At 55.8% G+C, this 24433-nt stretch overlaps 1 protein-coding gene across 1 annotated transcript; it reads right to left on the reverse strand.

Moving 5' to 3' along the window:
* Window positions 1-3589: 3589 nt before the first annotated feature.
* On the reverse strand, window positions 3590-22777 carry LOC144933040 (matrix metalloproteinase-17-like). Its single transcript, XM_078857499.1, has 11 exons — window positions 22340-22777; window positions 18149-18281; window positions 17288-17429; window positions 16709-16907; window positions 15101-15326; window positions 14021-14197; window positions 13095-13191; window positions 12694-12776; window positions 10301-10453; window positions 5676-5930; window positions 3590-4125 (listed from the first exon to the last, which is right to left on the reverse strand). Exons 1-11 carry the CDS (start codon window positions 22535-22537, stop codon window positions 3785-3787), a joined length of 2004 nt encoding a protein of 667 aa, XP_078713625.1. The 5' UTR covers window positions 22538-22777; the 3' UTR covers window positions 3590-3784.
* Window positions 22778-24433: the final 1656 nt, after the last annotated feature.

The following is a 24433-nucleotide window of genomic DNA, read 5'->3' on the forward strand; positions in this document are numbered from 1 at the left end:
CGGGGGATATTTGTCTTTGTCGTGGAGGGACAAGGGGTGGGGGTGGGGTGAAATTAAATGGTTCAGTAGCTCCACTGCTGGATTATTTTTTTTCCGCCTGAGGACGGCCGCTTGTGTTGCGATCGAAACGTCGTGATTTATTTTTTCTACCTACGTGACTTTTCCGAAAGAACCAAAGAGTATGAAAAGACGAATTAAATCCCTGATATGTAATGCACGAGCAGAACAAATGGGGCTTCGTGTGTGCGAGTGGGGAGTGTTTGGTGTTCGGCCGGATCGAAGGGGGACTAGACGGGCGCGGCACGGGCTAGAGAAGAGATGGAGCTGATGCGGTACAGGAGGATGTGGAGCTGAGTGGACTTGCCGATGACCGTTACCAGCGGTGTCAAGATCGGCCTCTGTGGAGGAGGAGGCTCGTGAAGGACGCTGCTGCTACTGGACAGTTGGAGGCAGTCGCCCTCCAGCAACAACGGAGGGCAGAGGAACGACTCTCACAACAACGAGCGGAGCGCCGGGGCGGATAAAGCACAGCAAGTTGGCACAGTAGGGGGCACGGGTGGTGCATCGGCCAGCAGTCATCTGAGTCAGTCGACCCGTGGCACCTGCTGGGTCTGCCCCGTGACCTCCTGCCGGCGGGCGTTCGACACTTCACGTGGCCTCAACGTGCACCTAGCCTGGCACAAACGCCGTAGTGACGTCACCGCCACTGAGTGGCGAATGGCGGTTGTTGTGCCAGTATGAGTACATGGTGGGTGTGGTGTGTAAACATCAACACTGGGGAGACAAAGGCGGCCGGGCGTGGTGCTGGCAACCCACCCCCCCGTGCACTATGCCGGCCTTCGCTAATTGCACTTGCCCTGGCAAACCTATACGTCTACCAGGGGTATCTTTGTCTTTGTTGCGGAGAGCGGTGGCGTCGTGGTTAGCGCATGGCTCAAGGCAAGCCGCGTGAGATGTTAACTACCTCGCCCAGTACACAGGAGGTCGTGGGTTCGATCCGGACCCTGACGACTGTCTATTTGGAGTCTGCGTGTCTCTCTCCCCGTGGTCGCGTGGATTTTCCTCCGGTTTTGTTCCCCTCCGCGTTCAGTATCAACGCGCGTTCGGAGAAAATTTCGGCCGCTATTAATTTCCAAACGACGACGAAAAGCCCACTTCGTTTGGGCGATAATTCGTGGCCCAGGTCGTCTCTGAAATATATCTCCGTATCACAGTGGATGGGGGGGGCATACCTGGTAAAATAACGAAAAAAAAATTGTTTAGTTTAGAAAATTTAAAAAATGTGTTTAGTTAGAAAATAAAAAAAATTGTTTAGAAAATAAAAAAAAAACATTTTAGTTTAGAAAATTTGAAATTTTGTCTAGTTGAGAAAAAAAAAATGTGGTTTAGTTTGAGTCTACGGTTATATGGCGACCGTTGCCACCAGCGCCAGCAGCTAGACGTCCGTGCCGGTGACGCCTCGCACCGCAGACACCGCGACATCATCACGAAACAAGCGCGAGCGGGTGCAGCTCTGGGCGCGCGTGGTTAATTAATGTTAATTATTGCCCAACGCAGCCACGGAAATAAACCGACGTCGCTCGTTTGCCGACGAAACGCAAATTTTATTTTTGTAAAAAAAAAACGAATAAAAATGGATTTAACCGATTGCGAAGACGACTTGTCAAAGCAATCCCTGAATCATCATCATCATCACCACCACCGTGGATTGTATTTACTTTGCGAGTAGTGTTAATACTGGGTGGGAGAGAGGAGCGGTGGTGCATCGGTTAGCGCGTCGCGATGTGAACCCGGCGATCACCCAATTCCGTCACCCCCCCTCGTGGCCCTTCACTTCATACAACAGTGGATTTCACCATCACTCGGTAAATACAGTTTTAACGTTAACGCAACATTCAGGCCACGCGACATGATATTTGAATGCAGCTTAAGCAGCAGGAAGCTTATACGCGTCGAGTCTTCAGAAATAGCCCATGTCTTTCGTGTACGCCAGGTGGTGCGTGCGTGTGCGTGCGTGTGCGTGGAACCAAGGGCCAGATACGAGTGGCAATGCCGAGGATCTCGGAAGCCAAGCAGGTCTAGAGCCTGGCCAGCCCTCGGATGAGTGGACCACCATGCGGAGCAGGTGCCAGGGGCTGGCGCGGAGAAACCAAGCAGCGCGGGATGACACACGTCGGTCACGTGTTGAACGGTCACGTGTTGAATGGTCACGCGTCGAAGGGTCACTTATTGAACGGTCACGTGTTGGTCACGCGTTGGACAACTGAAGAAGCATGCAAGCAGGAAATAACAAACAGTCCTTACGCCGACGGAGCGAATCACCGTTGTCTTCCCGATCTCACCTCCTCCTGCCTTCTGTTAGTGTCTATTTCCGTCCTCGCTTTAAGTGATACAGCCACGGTGCCCCCCCCCCCAAGTCTAAAAACTATAAAACTAAAAGATGTTTTATTTTACCAGCTAAGGCCCACTTAGCTCCATACATCTTTGTCACTTCATCCTTCACACGCGCGGAGCTCAGGAGATTCCGTTATTTAAGGGCGGATTATGAATCTACATTCTAATTCTTTATTATTATATCATCATCATCGTCGTCGTCTAGAGGGTTATGCGTGTCTCACTTCTACACGTGGTCTCATTCGTTCGAACTAAGCTAACAATTGCATACGGGTACACGTGACGCGCGTATCATTATTTGCACGCTTGCATACATTGGTGCTTTTCTCGAGGAAACTCTCCACCGCGCCGTCACGCTGCCTGCCATCAGCACCTCCTCCACCCCCCACCCTCCCCGACCCCCCCCCCACTCCCCCCCACCCCCCCCCGTCGCCCCCTCCCCGTTTCCGCCGCCACTTATAATACTGTACGATTAGAACAAAAATAGAAAAAAACTGAAAATTGTTAGGCACGTTTCCTGCACGTGCAGCCGGTGCGAAACGTCGGACGCCGCGTCGATCCGCGCACGGCGACAGACCAGGCTGACGGCGGCCAGGGCGACGGTCACCGGTCGCTTGTTGCGGACGACGAACAGCGACTCGGTAACTCAACGGCCGCCCCCCGGCACCGCAAAACCTCTCCCCCCCCCCCCCCCCACGGTAACCCCCCCCCCACAGCTGCCCCCCCCCCCCCCCCCCCCCGCACAGCCACCCCACCCCACCAGATTATTTTGTACAGAAGCTCTACACCGCAGTAGAGAAGTAGTTATCGTCAGCAGAGATGACGACGAGGCAGCCGGCGTGAGCCGTGCTGAGACAACTTCACGCTCTCCGTGTCTGCATTTCCCTGAATTCTGTCTCACTCGAGTCTGGCTTCCAGCGGTGCGAGCACCGGGACCCCCACCGGGACCCCCACCGTGACCCCCACCGAGACCCCCACCGGGACCCCCACCGGGACCCCCACCGGGACCCCTCCAGTGGTGAGCACCGTGACCCCCCACCGTGACCCCGCCGTGATGAGCACCGTGACCTCCACCGTGATGAGCACCATGACCCCCACCGGGACCCCACCGTGACCCCCACCGTGACCCCCGCAGTGGTGAGCACCGTGACCCCCACCGTGACCCCCGCAATGATGAGCACCGTGACCCCCACTGGGACCCCACCATGGTGAGCACCGTGACCCCCGCCGTGACCCCCCACCGTGATGAGCACCGTGACCCCGACCGTGACCCCCACCGTGGCGAGCTCACACAAACCGCCCTCTCGGCAAACGCGTCGCCAGCAACGATCGCTCCGGAAACCTCGCCAGCGCATCGTGGCGCGCCAGGCCGCCCGCCCGCCCGCCCGCCTCAGGGGGCGGCTGACAGCACCAGCGACGGGGCCAGCGCCGCCGCCACCGCGGGGAGGAGGAGGAGGAGACCAAGGAGGGCGGCGCCAGCCGGACGGCTCCACGCCGGGCCCCCCGACGACATCTCGCACTGGCACCGCACGCCGTGCCTCTCGTCGCCGCCGCCGCCGCCGCCGCGCTCGGGAACGTCTCCCGGGCCGCCGGGGGCGTCGGGCGCCGGAGGCTCGGCGAGGTTGCAGTGCATCCAGTCGTTGGCGATGGACTTGGGGTACCCGCGCTCCACCTCGAGGCTCTGGTCCATGAACTTCCAGTAGTGGTGGCCCTTGAAGAAATAGGTGTGGCCTGCGCGCGGTCGACACAAGTAACGATGATTATTTGTAACATTAAACTATTTTTTGTCTTACCGGGTGAGGGCCCACCGAGCTGGATGGCTCTCTCTTTCAGACGCGACCGGACCATCGCAATTGATAGCGCGCCGGGAGAGGCTCCTCATCGTCACGTGGACATTCAGAGCAGCCACATGCTCTCTTCAACGCGTGACGTTGATTTTCAACGTGCGAGAGACGAGCCGGAGGAGCCGGAGGCGTCACCGGCGCGGACGTCCCGCTGCTGGCGCTGGTGGCATCGGTCACCATCAACCGTCGACTCAAACTAAACCACGTGGTTTTTTTTCTCAACTAGACAAAAATTGAACATTTTCTAAACTAAACAAATGTTTTTTTTTCTAAACTAAACACATTTTTCTTAATTTTTTAAACTAAACGAAATGTTTTAGTTATTTTAGCAGGTATGGCCCCTCACCCACTGAGCTATAGAGATATATTTCAGAGACGACCTGGGCCACGAATGATCGCCCAAACGAAGTGGGCTTTTCGCCGTCGTCATTCTGAAATTTATAGCGGCCGAAAAATCCACGGCGACCACTGGGAGAGTGACACACACGCAAACTCCAAATATACAGCAGGCGTCAGGGTCGAGATTGAACCCGTAACACGTGCTGCGAACCAGGTGAGGTAGTTAACATCTCGCCACGTTTGTCATAGGCCTGTAGCTGTAACACGCCGGGAATGGGATCCGCCCGGTTTTCAGATCTCCGAAGCTCAGCAGGGATTTGAGCCTGGACAGGGCTTTCATGGGGCACACCACCGTCGTACCGTACTCCTATGCCCCCCTGCCTTCGCCAACACACACCGACGAAGCGTGGTGAAGTATGGTCGAACGACCCGCCCCCACGATGACCGACGCAGCACGGAGGGGAACTTCATCCAGCGGTGCATTGACACGTGGGTTTGCGCGTGCACGGTAATACCGGGGGAACCCGATCCTCTTATCCGCCGTCACGTAGCGGGACAAGGATCCTATTATCCGCAATTTTACTCCTCTTGCCCGCAGGATCAAAACTTTGCGGCCGAATTTGCCATGCGACTCCTCTTCCCCGCGAAAAAAAAAATCACGGATAATAGGAGTGACAATGAAGTGGCGTCCGATACCAGCGGATAACCCCGTGGGGTAACGGGATGAATTTGCTGCGGCTGTTGTTGCTGCTGCTACGAACACGATTATTTACGCGAATGCGGAAATTGGACGCTCGCTCAGTGTGCCCGCTTCATGGTTCAACTGTGTCAAGTTTGAAATAAATGACACCGCAAATGACTCATTCGGAGTATACACAGCGGCAAGTATCGCCACCCCTTGCTGACAGACCACGGGAATTCCCCGTGTCCCGTTGACGAACACCCCCCGCCTCTGATCAACCACCGTTCACAAAGCGCCGGGCAGACACAAGACGGGCGCCGACAATTTCCCCAAAGCTCTGTCGTCCTACATCGTGACGTGTTGGTTCACTCCACCGCCACCGCTATGAGCGGTCAGCTGAGCAGCCGCGCGCTCACCGTCGGTCCAGCTCATGGCGTCCACGTGCTGAGGGACGCCCTTCCACAGGCTCGTGTCCTTGGGGTAGCCCGGGTCCATCCTGCGCTCGCGGTCGTCGTAGCGCCAGTAGTTGGAGCCCTTGAAGAAGTACGTCTTCCCGTTGTGCTCCCACACGAAGGCCGCGTCGACGCCGGACTCTGGCAGCCCGAAGTCCGTCACCGGGCGCGGGTAGCCGTCCATCATTTGGTTGTCACGAAAGACCCAGTACTCGTGACCTGCGTGGTGGGTGGGAGGTGGAGGTGGTGGTGGTGGGGGTCATGGTTTTGTGTTTGTTTACAACCCCCCCCGCAGAGGGTCTCTCTCTAGAGCTCCCTCGAAGTGGAGAACCCCCCTTCCCGCCAACGGCGGCGCGAGCACAGCAGTTGCAGGGCTGCGCCTTTGCCTTTGTTTACCTTTTCAGGAGTTAATTTATGGTGCACGTTAATGAGAGTTTTTGCGACGTTAATGAGAGTTTTCCCTGCGACGTTAGCGAGAGTTTTCCCTGCGACGTTAGCGAGAGTTTTCACTGCGACGTTAGTGAGGGTTTTCACAGCGACGTTAGCGAGGATTTTCACTGCGACGTTAGCGAGAGTTTTCCCTGCGACGTTAGCGAGAGTTTTCACAGCGACGTTAGCGAGGATTTTCACTGCGACGTTAGCGAGAGTTTTCACTGCGACGTTAGCGAGAGTTTTCCCTGCGACGTTAGTGAGAGTTTTCATTGCGACGTTAGCGAGAGTTTTCCCTGCGACGTTAGCGAGAGTTTTCCCTGCGACGTTAGCGAGAGTTTTCCCTGCGACGTTAGCGAGAGTTTTCCCTGCGACGTTAGCGAGAGTTTTCCCTGCGACGTTAGTGAGAGTTTTCCCTGCGACGTTAGTGAGAGTTTTCCCTGCGACGTTAGTGAGAGTTTTCCCTGCGACGTTACCGAGAGTTTTCATTGCGACGTTAGCGAGAGTTTTCCCTGCGACGTTAGCGAGAGTTTTCCCTGCGACGTTAGCGAGAGTTTTCCCTGCGACGTTAGTGAGAGTTTTCCCTGCGACGTTAGCGAGAGTCTTCCCTGCGACGTTAGCGAGAGTTTTCCCTGCGACGTTAGCGAGAGTCTTCCCTGCGACGTTAGCGAGAGTTTTCCCTGCGACGTTAGCGAGAGTTTTCACTGCGACGTTAGCGAGAGTTTTCACTGCGACGTTAGCGAGAGTTTTCCCTGCGACGTTAGCGAGAGTTTTCCCTGCGACGTTAGCGAGAGTTTTCCCTGCGACGTTAGCGAGAGTTTTCCCTGCGACGTTAGTGAGAGTTTTCCCTGCGACGTTAGCGAGAGTTTTCCCTGCGACGTTAGCGAGAGTTTTCATTGCGACGTTAGCGAGAGTTTTCACTGCGACGTTAGCGAGAGTTTTCACTGCGACGTTAGTGAGAGTTTTCACTGCGACGTTAGCGAGAGTTTTCATTGCGACGTTAGCGAGAGTTTTCCCTGCGACGTTAGCGAGAGTTTTCCCTGCGACGTTAGTGAGAGTTTTCCCTGCGACGTTAGCGAGAGTTTTCCCTGCGACGTTAGCGAGAGTTTTCCCTGCGACGTTAGTGAGAGTTTTCCCTGCGACGTTAGTGAGAGTTTTCCCTGCGACGTTAGCGAGAGTTTTCCCTGCGACGTTAGCGAGAGTTTTCCCTGCGACGTTAGCGAGAGTTTTCCCTGCGACGTTAGTGAGAGTTTTCCCTGCGATGTTAGCGAGAGTTTTCCCTGCGACGTTAGTGAAAGTTTTCCCTGCGATGTTAGTAAGAGTTTTCCCTGCGACGTTAGCGAGAGTTTTCCCTGCGACGTTAGCGAGAGTTTTCCCTGCGATGTTAGTAAGAGTTTTCCCTGCGACGTTAGCGAGAGTTTTCCCTGCGACGTTAGCGAGAGTTTTCCCTGCGACGTTAGCGAGAGTTTTCCCTGCGACGTTAGCGAGAGTTTTCCCTGCGACGTTAGCGAGAGTTTTCCCTGCGACGTTAGCGAGAGTTTTCCCTGCGATGTTAGTAAGAGTTTTCCCTGCGACGTTAGCGAGAGTTTTCCCTGCGACGTTAACGAGAGTTTTCACTGCGACGTTAGCGAGAGTTTTCCCTGCGACGTTAACGAGAGTTTTCCCTGCGACGTTAGCGAGAGTTTTCACTGCGACGTTAACGAGAGTTTTCCCTGCGACGTTAGCGAGAGTTTTCACTGCGACGTTAGCGAGAGTTTTCACTGCGACGTTAGCGAGAGTTTTCACTGCGACGTTAGCGAGCGTTTTCCCTGCGACGTTAGCGAGGGTTTTCACAGCGACGTTAGCGAGAGTTTTCACTGCGACGTTAGCGAGAGTTTTCCCTGCGACGTTAGCGAGAGTTTTCACTGCGACGTTAGCGAGAGTTTTCACTGCGACGTTAGCGAGAGTTTTCACTGCGACGTTAGCGAGAGTTTTCACTGCGACGTTAGCGAGCGTTTTCCCTGCGACGTTAGCGAGGGTTTTCACAGCGACGTTAGCGAGGATTTTCACTGCGATGTTAGCGAGAGTTTTCACTGCGACGTTAGCGAGCGTTTTCCCTGCGACGTTAACGAGAGTTTTCACTGCGACGTTAGCGAGAGTTTTCACTGCGACGTTAGCGAGAGTTTTCCCTGCGACGTTAACGAGAGTTTTCCCTGCGACGTTAGCGAGAGTTTTCATTGCGACGTTAACGAGAGTTTTCCCTGCGACGTTAACGAGAGTTTTCCCTGCGACGTTAGCGAGGGTTTTCACTGCGGCCCAGATTCTCCCTCGATGAAGAGACGGGATTCCACTTTCAACCGGCGCTCTCTCTCTCGTCGGTTCAAAAATTAAGATCCCTCCGTTTCTCTCTCGTTTGTGGCTGTTGCCAAATTATATCGGGGGGGGGGGGGGGTGTGTTAATCCAGCACCGAGAGCCAAAGCAAACCATCATCTTTTCAGCCTTGCGGGAATTGGTAATAATTTTATTTTCTTAAAATGTTTGCTTGATGAAAATCCCGTTTGACTTTTTCAAGTTACATTACGTAAACGCATCGGGCCCCCGGCACTGGCTCGCCGTCGCAGGCGACCCAGCCTTGTCATCTTTAATTCCCCTGAAACGGCCCCAATTGGACGTTTGTTTAAAGTAAAAATAAAAATGTTCTACTTTTTTCTCTCTCTCTCTCTCTGCGTGTGTGTCTCTCGGAAACGAAGTCCCCCTCCCGATATCTGTCCCAGTCGTTTAAGTTCCGAGCCGCGAGGAGCTTTCTCGCCGTCTCATTAACGATCGCCGGCGCGGAAAGAAAAAAAAGAGAAGAACTCGTTTAAGAAACGCGGCGGCTGCCGCCGGCGTCGCCGTCGCCACCGCCACACCCCCCCCCCCCCCCCGCCGTCACCGCCGTCGCTACCGCGGCGCAACCCGTTCAGAATCAGAATATTTAGACCGGAGGAATCCGATGAGCCACGAAGCCCTTTTAACGCAGCGTCCACCACGCCCGGGCTGCGTGCTCCACCAATCCCACCGACGGCCTCCAACCCAACACGGCTCGGGTGAAATCCCGCGTGCTGCGGGTGTCACAATTCGAGCCCAGCCGCGGTGGAGACGGAGACCGGCTGCGAGACCGCGGGATTGCGAGAGCGTGGCGGCGGTGGCGCGGGGGAGAGGCCCTCGTCCGGCGGCTGATTGACAACGCGCAGCGCGTTCGGGGTGAGTTCGGGTCGGAGCATTTCGGATTTCGGAGAAAAGTTTCCCGTGTCGCTCTTCCCTTGCCCTACGTGAGACGACGTCGCCGCCGACGATCGCGGCGCCACGCGATGCAGGCCACGCGACGCCGCGGTTGGAAAGGGAAAACCACGGGAGTGGCGTCACGTCCGCGACATCGCATCCTGTTTGCGGATCGATCCGATGCACGACACGATGCCTCGTGTCGTTCCGACGTTCCGTGACCATGCCTCAAGTTTATTTGTTGTTTTTTCTCCGGACTGATCTGTCTGTGCGTGTGGCATCGAAATGGGCACGCGTTTCACAAGGGGGAGGGGGGGGGGGATAATTGGATGCTATAAATACACACGGCGTCGTGAGGAAGAAGCTGCCTCGTGCAATCTAACACTTGATCATTATTCTAATGACTGTAATTATTTAAACCGAAACCACCATAATTATTTCTGGTGCGCTGGGACGCGAGTGGAAGTGGAGGAGCCGGCGGTCGATGCACCAACAGATCCGGCGATATCAGCCGGCGATCGTGGCTGCTGCTGCTGCTGATGATGATGATGATGACGATGACAGGTCATGGGGGGGTCACCGTCGAGGAAGAGGAGGCTGCGACGCGTGGTAACGACCGATTGCCATCCGTATTCGTTTCCTGGTGAGGCCACCTCGTGATGGTGCGAAAATTCTTGACGCCGAACCCTCCACCGCCCGACAAGACCGTTCAGGCCACCACGTGGCTGAACCCCCAGGAAGAAGTGCGGATCGTCGTACCGGCGAACAAAAACCGACGCTCGGATCTCACGACTAATCGCCATCGATGAACACCGATCGGTGACCGGCGAATCGTAAGGTCGCAGGTCACGCGGTGTGGATGGCGGGGGCGCGGGGTGAGGGACGGGGTGAGGGGGGGTGAGGCGGGGGGGGGGGTCACCTCTGAAGAAGAGGATGCGGTGGTCGTCATGGCGCTCATAAATGGCGTCGATCTTGTCGACGTGGCTGGGGAAGCCCTTCCAGAAGCGCTCGATCTGCGCCGGCTGCAGCGACACCAGATGCCCCTCGGCCATCCGCCTCCAGAAGTAGCGGCCTGCCAGAGGTGGGGCGGTGGGGGGTAGGGGTCACAGGGTGGGTGAGGTCACAGCCGTCACTGTTAACCCGGCCCGCAGCGCACCGACGACGGCCAAGCTTAAAGCAAAAAGTACCGGCGGAACGTCAAATCGAAAGCCGTCAAGATAAAAAAAAGGTTACCCTGATGATTCTTGTTGAGCGATATCAAGCGATTCGTAATTGTGTGTTTTTGCATTACGGATCGTAACGCTGGCCCACGACAGCCGACGCGTCGATATCGATGGTGCAGCGATTTATTTTAAACGTACAGGCCCACCCTGCCCCCCCACCACCAAAAGGGCTCAAAACGCCAATCAGCCTGCAACAAACAGCACCATCAGCGTCAAACGTACGTCACAGTCACCATTATATATACGGAGTGGTATCTCTTGTAATCTCTCATTTACTTGATGCAGCTGTCGGGCTGTGACGGTTCCACCTGAAGAGGGAAGCTTGTGTTGCCTCCGAAACGTCGTGATTTTTATTTTATTTTTTTTTTATTTTACTTTTATTAATTTTAATTTTAATTTTTTACCTACGTGACTTTACCGAAAAAACCTAAGAATATGAATCCTTGCAGTCACGAAAGCTTCAAATGTAGAATATAAAATGTCTCTCTAATCCGAGCATCTGCAGGTAATGCAGTTCCAAGGGGCTCCATCACCGTGCCTGCGAACGTGGCCTGCAGAACCGGACATCACAGAGCTACTTCCGGTCAACACGGCAGGGGGCAGCACTTCCCCGCCTGCCCCTCTGCCACCGGTTGTAACCGTGATGTTGTTTGCGCCGCAGTCGGACGGACGACAGCTTTATCTCTCGGGAGCGAGAATGTAGCCACTGTAAGTGACAAACCGAATGTGCGATTCGATTTTCCGAGCACCCGATTGAATCCGCGTGCCGTCGCCCGGATTTGAACCCAGGCTCTCGGCGGCGGCCGGCTCAGGGGGTGGCCGACCTCTTGACCCGTGACCCGCCCGACAGCGCTTCCTAACAAGTCTGCTCCCCAGCATCTCACGTCGCGAGAACCGTCCTCGCTAAACGCGAAGGGCTCTGGAAATCTCATCACGGGCTCTGAGAATAAACGATCGGGACAGATAACGCGGGGGGGGGGGGGGGGATGAGGAGGGGGCGGGGGGGAAGGGGGTGCGAAAGGATAGGGGGACGCGATTGCGAGGAGGAGGAGGGTGAAGTTAATTGGGTCGTACGGACGCGTCCAAAATCATAACTCAAGAAGGTCGCCGGCTTAGAGAGCACGGCAACTGCTGCGCCACCACTCCTCCCTCCCCCACTTTCACAAACAACACACAGTGATCCATTTATAGAGAGGCGGGGAGAGCGGCGGGGAGAGCGGCAGGGAGAGCGGCAGGTGACAGGATCTCAAATCTTGTTTGGGGCGCCGACTCAGCCCATCATCTTTCTGGGGTCGACAAAATAGGCACCACTTCGCGAGTTCGTCAATATTGGTTTTCCCGTGGATGAACCTGTCGCCCTGACCGCAGCAATGTGGAGCTTCCACCGCTGTCTCGGGGCTCGTGAACAAGGGCACGCGCGGTCGATTCGCTCGCTCGGACTTTTTACTTGTGTACACTTGCGTTTACTTTGCCGCAACGGGGGGGAAGTGAGAGAGGGCCGTTAGACAGGAGCAGCGGGGCGGCGGGGGGGGGGGCAGTATCTGCGGATGGGTCACCCTGGGTCATGGTTCGGTATCCTTTCAATGAAGAAGAGGAAGAGGGAGAGGAGGGAGCCGTTGGCTTTTGCTTTTGTGTCATTGACCAAAATAGTCTCGTGAGCCTCATCGCACGCAGCGCTGCTTGTACACACACACAGCAGTGGGGACGCAGCAGACGACAACACATTCCGACTCAAATAAACAAAACGCGCTTATGGAATAAACTGCGTCTATTTAGTTTCCTCCCCCCCCGCCCCCCCTCTCAGTCATTCTTTGACAACACAGTTCGACTGTGTGTACATTTTGTCGTCAGCAAGGCTTCCCGTAGTGACCCCGTTCCCTGCCACATTCAATTCATTATCTCTACGTGAAATCACGGTGAAGATTTGCGTCTCAGAAAACGGCTGCCCGCGAGGGGGGCAGCTAAGGAGCCGCAAGGGGGGGGGGGGGGACAGCCAAAGAGCAGCACGTGACTCCGGAGCGACTGCTTGCCGACCCCTGGCCTGGACGGAGGTCGCGATGGCCGCGTGGCCTCGCTCGAAGGTGGTCACCTTTGAAGAAGAACGCTTCCCCCCGGATCTGCGTGACGGCGTCGAAGTGTCCGTGGCAGCGATCCGGGATGTCAGTCCTCGGCCTGAGAAATCGGGAGTTGCGTTTTTAAACATCTCGTGATAATGGAAAAAATCGTCGTCATCGTCGTCATAATAATGGAACCGTTGAATAAAAATGTTTCATCCATGTCAGATTAAGCACAATAACAAGCAGCTCTTATCTTGTAGTTCACACTCCCCCCCCCCCGCCCCCACATTTACGATTCAAAGTATTTCTTTCTCCTCGTCGAGTCTTCATCATCCATCAGGATGACGATGACGGCGACTTCCCCCTTGAGGCTCGCGCGAGGTCGACCTCTGACCTCTGACACCCCCCCCCCCCTCCCCCCTGCAGCACTCACCGGATTGTGACCGGGAGCTTCGGTCGTTCGGGCAGGACAGGATGCTGGGGGAGGTCGGTCGGCCAAGACCCCACAGTAGGGGAAGCCCGATTGGGGCCTGGGATGATGGGGGGGGGGGGCGGGAAGGGGAGGTAGATAAGCACGTGGAGCGAAACGTCGGACAACGGGCCAAACGGCACGCGGTCACAACCCGAAGACGCGTCGGACAACTCGTAGGCGGCGGCGCTGATCTCCCCTCCCCCTCCCCCCCCCTCTCGCTCTCTCGCTCGGAAGGCAGCGGGAACCCCCCCATGTGTCCCAGAGGTTAATTAAAGAGCCTCGCTGGCCTGACCTTTGCCCTCCCCACCCCGGGGCCTCCGGTGCGGCTATCACCGTGAGCCGCAGGGAGCAGGGGGGGGGGGGGGCGGTGGTGGCGTCAATAGCAACAACGTCGATCGCGGAGCCCGAGATACGGAGAGCCGCAGCGGCGACGCCGGCAGAGGGTCCCTCCCGTACGCGCCGCGAGATGCCGTTCGGCGATCCTTCTATCGCTTCCGTTGAGTCGCGAATCGGCTGCGCCGCCGCGCGAGCGGACTGCTCGTTGCGCGCGACTTGCGACGATTGCCGACGACGGAGCGGATCCGACGCGGCCGTCGGGGATCGGTTCGGATCAACGCAGCGGATCCGTCGTGACTCACCCACAGTCCCTTCGATATCTCCAGTCACCCACCCCGCCCCCCTATCCTCCGCAGCCCCCCGCTTGCCCCCTACCCACCCCCCTCTTTCCCTCTACCACTTTCCCCTCCCTCGCTTGTCCCCTATCCCCCCCCACCCCCCACTTCCCCCCCCCCCCGCTTGCTCTCTACCCCCCCCCCCGATTGCCCCCTACCCACCCCCCCCCCACTTCCCCCCCCGCTTGCCCCCTAACCCCCCCCTCTCCCGCTCACCGTAGAGCTTCCAGATGCCCTCTCGGTCGTCGTGGGGGAGCCGGTACTTGGTGGGGTCCCCGGCGGGTCCCGCATAGTACGGGCGCATGATGGAGTCGGAGGAGGAGGAGTGCGACAGGCCCAGCGCGTGGCCAAACTCGTGCACGGCCACGGCGAACACGTCCGTGCCCGACCCGTCTGCGTCCCCCGCACACACACGGAGATGGTGACCACCTCGCCTGATATGCAGGAGGTCGTGGGTTCGATCCCGAACGGGACGCCTGCTGTATATTTGGAGTTTGCGTGTCTCTTTCTCTCATCATCATCATCAACACGGTGGCTAGGAGATGTTAACTACCTCGCCTGGTATGCAGGAGGTCGTGGTTTCAATCCCGACGACCTGCTGCCGTATATTTGGAGTTTTCGGTGTGGTCTCTCTCCCCGTCGTGGTCACGTGGATTTTTTTTCTCCGGGTTCCCTCCGGTTTTGTCCCTCTCCACATTTAGAGCAACCCGGATGTGAGTCTCAACTGCAGGAGTGCCCCGGGCCATGCAGAGGCAGCTCTAGGGACTGCCCTGAGTCAGGGGTGGGGGGAGTGGGGAGAGGCCCCTGTGTTAATTATAAACACCACTCAATGCATTTTATACCGGTAAATGTCACTAAAAATACCCATGTTCAGGGTCTCAGGCTCAAGGGTGGGCCGGGGGTCGGCGGGGGGGGGGGGCAGCAATCAACCCGCAGTGGCTAGGTATACAGGAGGTCGTGGTTTCGATCGCGACCCTGATGCCTGCTGTATATTTGGAGTTTGTGTCTCTCTCTCTCTCTCATCATCATCACGGTGGCTCGGAGATGTTAACTACCTCGCCTGGTATGCAGGAGGTCGTGGCTTCGCTAATGAAAAAGACCTATACAGATCAGTGAGGCCTTACCTGGCAAAATAAGTAATAGTTCATAGTTCTAACTCCCCATCGCCCCCCCACCCCACCCCTTCCCCACTCCCCGGGATCCGCCACATAGGGCCGGCGTCAGCGGAGAGAATCGCGACGATGCGGGCCGGAGTTTGTGGAAGAGCTGTGGAGGAGCTGTGGAGGAGATGCACACCCGTGTTTCCGTACGTCCACGTCTCGTCGTCGTCGAAGTGCGTGTCTCCGGCCGCCGAGTATTCGCCGGGGAAGAAGGCGTGCGCCAGCATGCCGCCCGGCCCGTCGAACGGGTAGCCGTCGCCGTGATCCGAGCGCGCAAACTCCACCACGATGTCCACCTCCCTCGCATCCTCCTCCTGCTGCTGCTCCATCGCTGCCACCGCTCGGCCGTTGTTCCTCCGCATCTTCGCGTGACGACAACACGGACGGACGGTCGAACGCAGAAAGGGTTTTCGCGGCCGACGTTCCGATTCGTAATTGGTTGGTTGGTCAATCGATCGGTTTTTTTTTTTTGGGCGGGTTCGGACACTTCGTAATGATCCGGTCGAGTTTGTCGTGTCGTGAAAAAAAACCCTCCACGCCACCCCGACATGGCCAAACGAATTAAATTGTCGCGTGGCGAGCGGAGGCTTTAACCACGTGACGATCGTCTGTGTCGGGTGGTGGAGGATTTCACGACACAACAACTTCGCCGGATCGTTACGACGTGTCCTCAACCACAATGACAACGATTTGGTTTTTTTACAGAGCGCCCTCCTTTGCGCCGGGACGTCTCACAGTGCGTTCGCATCACATCTCATCTCATGTGAAGAGAGGGCACCCCCAGTGGCAGCTCTCCCTGTGTGGGCACGAGGGTGACTCTGAATAGGGGATGACGATTGCCTCTGTGTGTAATGCCATTTGGATAATTTAAACAAACACTGATTATTATGAATGTTACTCGTGATATTAACAATAATCAGATTAGCAACAACAAACGGCGAGCGTGGTGACGCAGCCGCCGGTGCATCACGCAATGAATCCGGCGACCCGAGTTCAACTCCCTACTGCAGCTATCGAGCAATATCTGCACACGAAGTGATATCGGAGCGGCGTCGTATTCGGCAGACACTCTAATGCTGAGAAAAAAGGTTGCGGTGCCACGGTGGCTTTGAGATGTTAACTACCTCGCCTGGTATACAGGAGGTCGTTGGTTCGATCCCAACCCTGACGCCTGCTGCTGTATATTTGGAGTTTGAGTGTCTCTCTCTCTCTCATCATCATCATCACGGTGGCTAGGAGATGTTAACTACCTCGCCTGGTATACAGGAGGTCGTGGGTTCGATCCCGACCCTGACGCCCGCTGCTGTATATTTGGAGTTTGCGTGTCACTCTCTCTCCCCGTGGTCACGTGGACTTTTTTTTCTGGGTCCTCCGGTTCTTCCTCTCCACATTTAGAATCAACATTGCGCGTTTAGAGTATTCGGCTGCTGTACATGTCCACGCGATGGCAATCCACTTCGTTGAGCTGTCATTAGTAGCCAGGTCGCTTCTGAAAAAGAGCTATGGCGGGCTTTACCTTGTAAAATAAAAATATAGTCGTCGCTCGAGGAAGGGTCGTACCAAGGGAAGAAGGGAAGATGTGGCAGAGGGAAGAGGAGGGCTTTGAATGCAACACAACGAAGAGGATCGTGGCGAGATCCTCTTCGTTGTCTCGCGTTGGAAAGAGGGGGGGGGGTGGGTGGGCGAGATAAACGAGAGAGGGGGAGACATAACGAGGAAGAGAAAAAGAACGAGGCGGTCTCACCTTCCCCTTTCGTGGCTGATGACGCTGCTGCTGCTGCTGCTGCGGCCAACCCTGGGGACCCCACAGGGAGCCGTGGGGCGGCGTGGGCCGCTCGTGGAAGCGAACATCGGCCACGTCGCTCCAGGCCTTGAGCGCCAGCGACATGAGCGTGCGCACCGTGTCGGCCGCCAGGCCTGCGTGCAGCGGGAAGGAGTTCAGTCTACATGGGGGGAGGGGAGGGGGAGGGGAGGGGGGGTGTGGGGGGGAGACGAGAGGGAGATGGGAGAGAGAGAAAGGCGATGGAGGAGATTTTTCAGTAATTTTTTGTCACTTCATATATTTATTAGGTGTAGCCCTGTGAGCCATTCGGCTCTTGAATCGGGTGCAACCGCAACAAACAAGCACGTGAACAAGAAACATCTTCAAGTGAGAGGGAGATGGGAGAGAGAAGGGCGATGAAGGAGAGGAGAGGGAGCGGCACGTGACAGTGGACGGTCCCACTGCACGACGAATCGACCCTCCTCCCGATACGAACCGCGACGTCCGGACTACCAATCGCCTCCCTCTAGGTCGACTCGGCCTCAACACGAGGTGCCTCACCTCCAGGTGAGGTCGCGTTTGGTCCATGCGGCGCCGGAGAGCGCGTATCTCCTCCTCCTCCTCCTCTTCACGAGCTCCGAGGTGCCGATCATGTCGGGCAGCGAGCAGCGGCGCCTCGACATGAGCTGCAGCGTCTGCGCGTCTGCGGGGGGGGGGGATTCATCGTCGTCGTTGGCCCCTTCCGCGGCGATGCGCCCTCCACCACCCAGCGCGGCCGAACAGACTAAAAACTTTCTACATTATTTTAACCAGGTAAGGCACCACGAGGTTGTGTGGATCTTATTTCCATACGCGAGCTGGCTGTCGCAAACGACAGCTCAACGAAGTGGGCTTATCATCATCACGTGGAAGTGTATAGCGGCAGCCAAATTGATCCTAAATGTGGAGGGGGAAAACCGGAGGACCCGGAGATAAATCCACACGACCACGGAGAGAGAGATACGCAAACTCCAAATATACAGCAGCAAGCGTCAGGGTCGGGATCGAACCCACGACCTCCTGCACACCAGGCGAGGTAGTTAACATCTCCTAGCCACCGTGATGATGATGAGAGAGAGAGACACGCAAACTCCAAATATACAGCAGCAGACGTCAGGGTCGGGATCGAACCCACGACCTCCTGTATACCAGGCGAAGTTGCTGTGGCTGTTATTGTGGTGGTGGTTGCTGTTATTGTGGTTGTTATGCTTTTGTTATTGTGGTGTTTGTTATTGTTTGTTATCAATGTGGTTACTGTGGTTGTTGTTTGTCATTGTGGTTGTGGCGATTGTGGATGTTATTTAACGTAATCGTTATTCTGCTTGTTGCTATTGCGGCGGTTGTTGTTGTTATTGTTGTGGTTATTGCTGCGGTGTCTTTTACCCATCTCGCCCGTCACCCGGATGCCCCCGAATCTCTGCATGGCTTTGATCGCTTTCGCGATGCCGTCCCGTGTCTGCAGTTGAGCTGTCCCCTTGCCGGGAGACGGGAGGTACCCGTAGCGAGTCAGCCAGTCCTGGGGGGGGGGCGGGGGGGGGAGAGCAGGGGGGGTCGGTCAGGGTATCGGAGGACAGATGGGTTCTCCAATAATACTTTGGTTCTTTCGGTAAAGTCACGTAGGTAGAAATAAAACAAAATAAATCACAACGTTTCGAACGCAATACAAGCGTCCGTCTTCAGGTGAAAGTCGCGACAAGGCAGCAGACATCGTGCTGCGAGCAGCAGGCATCGCGGCTATCGCGATCTTCACCTGAAGACGGTGGCTTGTGTTGCGTTCGAAACGTCGTGATTTATTTTGTTCTATTTCTACCTACGTGACTTTACCGAAAGAACTGAAGAATATTAATTCCTGCAGTCACGAAAGTTTTCAGTCGAGCATTCTTATCATTTAAATCAGCGTTTCGTTTTGCGCCCGCGTTTACAACTGTGACCCAAGCAGGAGCCACACAGCGCCGCTCACGCCACTTGCGGGACTGTGGCAAAGTCATTCGCTGGGCGACAATGGGAACGTTCGGATAGCTCATTCACACACGGAATGAAAACGTGGAAGGAAGGATGAATGAATGAGGAGTGGGAGAGGAAGAACAGGGGGATACTATCACAGGGAATCTCTGCATTGCCGACTGTGGACCTCTGTGTAAGTCTATGGGTGTCCATGTAAGTCTATGGGCGTCTATGTAAGTCTATGGGTCTATGTGCAAGTGTGTGGGTGTCTATGAGTGGACCATCGTGGCGAGTTCGGGGATTGTGTTTCGAGACCTTGGCAACTCCCACGCATTTGAGCTGGAATATATTTCCGGCGTGGAGAATAAGGGGGTGGGGGGGGGGTTGTGGGGCGGCGTGACGTCAGCACGCACGAGTCCTGGGTGATGTCATCACGCAGATGTGCGCGGTGACGTCACGACCGCGCCCTTGCCCGCCCGCTCGCACCAGCCAGCCAGCAAAACTTTTTTTGTTATGGGCTTGCAAATCTAAGAGGTATGCGGCCACCGCAGAGGTATGCGACCACCTCAAACCTCTGTGGATATTTTTTCATGCATCTGTGCGGAGCCTTGAATGTTCACATCACATAGCCAAACATCAATGCTGCCGGCAGCACCCTCCTGGATAAAAAAAAAACTAAAAAAAAACTAAAAAAAAGAGTTCGATGAGGCTTTCCAAATCCAGCGAATTTTATTTGTAAAATATTTTCATCGACAACAAACATCGCCCACCGTGGTCAATCCGCTGCTGGATAAAAGCCACTGTCCCCCCCCACCCAATCCGCCACCTCTCACAATGCCCCCCCCCGCGACCCTCCCCCCGCCCCCCGCAACGTTATTAATCCTCCGAAATACAATCTCCTAACTCGCCACAATTCCGACTATGAAATGTGATTCCATCGCTCCATCTCCCTTCGGAAGTAGAAATCCCCCTTTTTGGAGGACGCCGCCGCCGCCGCCTCCTCAAACGGTGAAGGGGGGGGGCGGGAATGAATTAATTAGTTAGATACTTTATTAATTTCTCAATTAACCGATTGGCTTTTTTATTAATGAATTGCCTCATTCACGACGCCACTCCGCGGGCACATTCTGATGGGGGAGGGGTGGGCGGGGGGGGTGACGTGGGAGAGTGATGGGAAATTGGTACTTTAATTATTTATGATTCTCTAAGTAGGGGGTGGTGGGGGTGAGCAAGTGGGGGGGTCTTAATGCCTTAATGGGCTAAGCACGCGAGCCCGGATCAATGCTCGCGTCTGATTGGCCGCCTCAGTGGGAATGGATCAGAGATCCATTCCCGCGGAACGCCTCGTCCTTTGCTATGATATCACCCACAAAGACAAAGATCCCCCGGGTAGCCTTAACAGATTGTAGAGGCAAGTGCTGTTAGCCGGCACGGTACACGAGGGGATGGCGGGGCCAACACCACGTCCGGCCGCCTTTGTCTCCCGAGTGGCGATGTTGTACACACCGCACCAGGTAATAATTTGAGGCTGAGTCGACCTAGGAGAGGCCCAGGACCGGTTAAGATAATCGTCAACGCTGCTGGCCGTGAGCGGGAATCGAACCCAGGTAGCCAGGTTCGTAGCGCAAGTGCGCTAACCGCTACACTACCGCTCCCCCCGACATCACCCACACACACAGCCACACTGACACACACACACAGCCACACACAACAACAACCGCCATTCGCCACTAAGTGGCGGTAACATCACCACGGCGCTTGTGCCAGGCTAAGTGCACGTTGAGGCCACGTGAAGTGTCGAACGCCCGCCGGCAGGAGGTCACGAGGCAGACCCAGCAGGTGCCACGGGTCGACTGACTTAGATGATGACTGGCCGATGCACCACCTGTGCACCCTACTGTACCAACTTGCTGTGCTTTAGCCACCCGGCGCTCCGCTCATTGTTGTGAGCCACACAGACACACACAGACACAGAGAGAGCGTTCGCTCATTCAATGCACCCCCCCCCCCCAAACGCATTCTCTCACTGACCCCAAACCGCTCGTTTGACGACTCATCCGCTCACGTCTAACTCGCGCATTCACTCGCTCGCTCACTGAATGTGTTCACGCATTCATTGATACATTTATTCATCGACTCATTCACTCAACCATTCACTCACTCATCCGCTGCCCTTGTCATGTACATAACTCATGCATTGGTTTGGTCTAACACGTGCCACCCTGTCCCATCTAACACGTGGCTTATAATTGATTCATCATAACCAGCGCGCTTTAAGTTTGCCTTGGAACGTGCATTGCCATTAAGCCGGTAACGCGTTCAAGTGAGAGCCAGGGCTTTTTTTGCAAATCCACTGCCGGATGAGGGCCTCTCCCACGCCGAGTCGGTCGCGTGAGACGCAAGTTTGACCATACTTCATCGCGTTATGTCATCACACAACTGATGGTAGCCGCGGGCGAGAGTCAAACTCGGGTTCGGACGGGTTCGCAGCGCGGCGCGCCAACCGCTTGCACCCACGTGCGCATAGCAAGCACAATACATCAATGGATTTCGTTGTTTTATTTCGCTGCGTCGCTCACAATGTGGCCACACAGCAGCCTATAACACCTATTATTCGTATGACGGCCTCAATTGCGCTTGCCGCAGGGGCTGTTGCGACTGCATCACGACTTTGAAATCAGCAGCAGCAGCAGCACACTCGGCCAGGCCAAGAGGCCACCGTGCGTCACGGAGACTCTCGCTGCTGCCAGAGGAGGTCACGGGACGAGAGATCAGGTGCCATGGGGTGTGACTGACCGAGATGACTGTCAGATGCCACCATCCCGTGCTCTCGGCTTCGTCAACTTGCTGAGTTTTAGCCAGAAAAATTAAAAAATAAAATCCCAGCCGCAGTTCTGACGTTTACACACCACACAAAGATAGTCCATTTAAGGCTGAGTCGATCTAGCGGGGAGCCCACAGGACAGGTTCAGATAAACACGCCACTTGATGGGTCGCCGGGTTCGTGGCGCAGTGAGTTTACCACTAAATATTGTCTAGCGCAAAATACAGCCGTGCAAAGACAAATATCTCCCCGTGTAGCCTCAACAGACTGCCGGGGCAAGTTCTGTTAGCGAGTAGCGCACGGCACGCGAGAGGGTTGGGTGTGCCAACAACTAAGCCCGGCCGCCTTTGTCTCCCCAGTGGCACCAGGTTACTAATTTGAGGCCGAGTCGACCTGGGGGAGGAGGGCTCAGGACCGGTTCTAACAGTCGTCCACGTTGTTCGCCCTGAGCCGAAATCGAACGCGGGTCGCCGGCTTTGTGCAGCACGGCGCGCGCTCCACTCACAAAGACAAGAGACACAGATTTGAAGCTTTCGTGACTGCAAGGATTCATATTCTTAGTTTTTTCGGTAAAGTCACGTAGGTAAAAAATTAAAATCACTTGATACAGCTATCGTGCTGTGACTGTTCCACCTGAAGACGGAAGCTTGTGTTGCTTCCGAAACGTCGTGATTTTTATTTTTATTTTACTTTTATTAATTTTAATTTTTTACCTACGTGACTTTACCGAAAGATCCTAAGAATACAAGAGACACAAACACGCGCTGGCGGACACACGCAGAGGCACCGATGATCAAAACACTCACGATGCCCTTGCTCACGTCTCCAGATCCGCTCTTCTCCCGCGTGGCGCAGACCCCGCCAGGGTTGAAGACGCACAACTGCAGCAGCAGCTGCAGCAACAACAGCTGCGGCAGCTTCAACAGGGAGGCGAACTTATCCGTGCGCGGTCGGATGAAACGCGCGGCAGCAGAAGACGATGCCGGCAACGATGTTTGCATCATCGCGGTTTTGGGGGCCGGACTTTTACAACAAGAATCGGACGAGGAGCGCTTAGAATCAGAACCTCGATATAATCCTGGAGGAGGACTCCAACCAGCCTCGAAGAGGCTCTTGTTTTCTTTATTTCTGCACGAGATGTCAACCCCCAGTCGAGGTTCGTGGCGTCGCCCTTTTCGTTCGAACGAGACGCGACGTCGACGGAGCAACGAGGTTCGCGGTCTCTTCCCGCAACGGGTTAACAACACCCCGCCGGGCAGTCTTGGAGCAGCTGTTTTATGGTGCCCCTCCACCCGCTCTCTTGGTGCTCCGCCTCCAATAATGTTCTCTCTCTTCGGGGCTTCCGTCACACCCCCCCCCCACCTCCGCGTTCCTCCTCGTTCCTCCTCCAGATACGGGGCAAAGGAGCCTTATGGCGGTACCCCGGGGTACCAAATAATACAACATGACCGAGGCAATTATTTTTTTATTTCTGGGACACTTTTGTTTCCAGGGGTGTTACTTAACTCCGCGACTGGGGTAACCAATCAATCCGAAATCGGTGCCACACTCCGCGATGTCGAAACGCAGCGAGGGCGATTGCGCTGAAACCCTGAGCGCTCGCAACGCACCGTGGCGGTGCATCGTGTACAGCTCGTCGAGATGAGTCGATTGCCGCATCGCCGACCATCAACAGACTAAACATGACTACATCACGGACATTATGCGAGAGCCGGGGTACCGCCATCAGGTTCAAATGTGGCATGGCTTGTTTTGCGGCTTTGTGTGTGTGGTTTTTTTTGGTAAGGCACTGATGCAGCTCTCTTTCTCTTTCCTTTGGGGCGCCGCAGTAGCGAGATGTTGACTACCTCGCCTGGTCTACAGTAGGTCGTGGGTTCGATCCCGACCCTGACGCCTGCTGCAGTATATTTGGAGTTTGCGTGTCTCTCTCCCCGTCCTCCGGTTTTACCTTCCACACGCGTTTAGAGCATTTGGCTACTATACATTTCCACGTGATCAGCCACTTCGTTGGGCTATCATTTGTGTCCAGGTGGCTTCTGAAAAAAAAGCCATACGGCTCAGTGGGCCTTACCTGGTAAAAAATACAAAATAAATAGTTCGTTGATATATATTTTTTTGCCCCTCTGGGTTAAAGCCCTTCAAATTGATTTGAGAGACATGGTTGAGTTGGGGTAGCGTCACGCACGTGAAGTGCGCGTCAATCCCAGAGGAGGTCAAGATCGGCGAGACACCGACTGGAAAAACCTTGGCGGATAAGAGGGGACGGGGGAGGTAGAGGGGGGGCCAATAAACTGAGACACGAACTCCCAAGTATCTTAAGGTTACACAAACATGCGAGCCCATAACCATGGACAAGCAGCTGCCCAGTGATGCACTACGATAAATATGGCCGAGCGAGTTATTGTAAGCAGGTAAGCAGCAGCAGCAGCGACAACAACAACACCACGTGGGAATCAATTGTACGGTCACGTGAGTCTCAAGAGATGGCCAACACATCTCGGTGGAGGCAGGAACCTCCCGAGAAGCAGACTCGCCCCTACCTCCTGCCCCCACCCACCCACCCACCACTACCTCCTGCCCCCACTCCTGCCCCCACCCACCCACCCACCACTACCTCCTGCCCCCACCCACCCACCCCGACCTCCTGCCCCCACCCACCCGCCCCTACCTCCTGCCCCCACCCACCACTATCTCCTGCCCCCACCCACCCACCCCGACTTCCTGCCCCCACCCACCCGCCCCTACCTCCTGCCCCCACCCACCACCCCTACCTCCTGCTCCCACCCACCCGCCCCTACCTGCTGCCCCCACCCACCCACCCCTACCTCCTGCCCCCACCCACCACCCCTACCTCCTGCCCCCACCCACCCGCCCCTACCTGCTGCCCCCACCCACCCACT

The sequence above is a fragment of the Lampetra fluviatilis genome, chromosome 6, assembly GCF_964198595.1.
Source record: "Lampetra fluviatilis chromosome 6, kcLamFluv1.1, whole genome shotgun sequence".
NCBI classification, from domain to species: Eukaryota; Metazoa; Chordata; class Hyperoartia; order Petromyzontiformes; family Petromyzontidae; genus Lampetra; species Lampetra fluviatilis.

What these genes read in the sequence shown, in the direction of transcription:
- LOC144933040 (XM_078857499.1), bottom strand. Translation starts at nt 22,537, where the DNA reads ATGATGCAAACATCGTTGCCGGCATCGTCTTCTGCTGCCGCGCGTTTC. An exon ending in GAGACGTGAGCAAGGGCATC is followed by an intron (nt 18,282 to 22,339) that starts GTGAGTGTTTTG and finishes CCCCCCCCCCAG; the next exon opens with GACTGGCTGACTCGCTACGG. An exon ending in AAGCTCCCGGTCACAATCCG is followed by an intron (nt 12,777 to 13,094) that starts GTGAGTGCTGCA and finishes CCGATTTCTCAG; the next exon opens with GCCGAGGACTGACATCCCGG.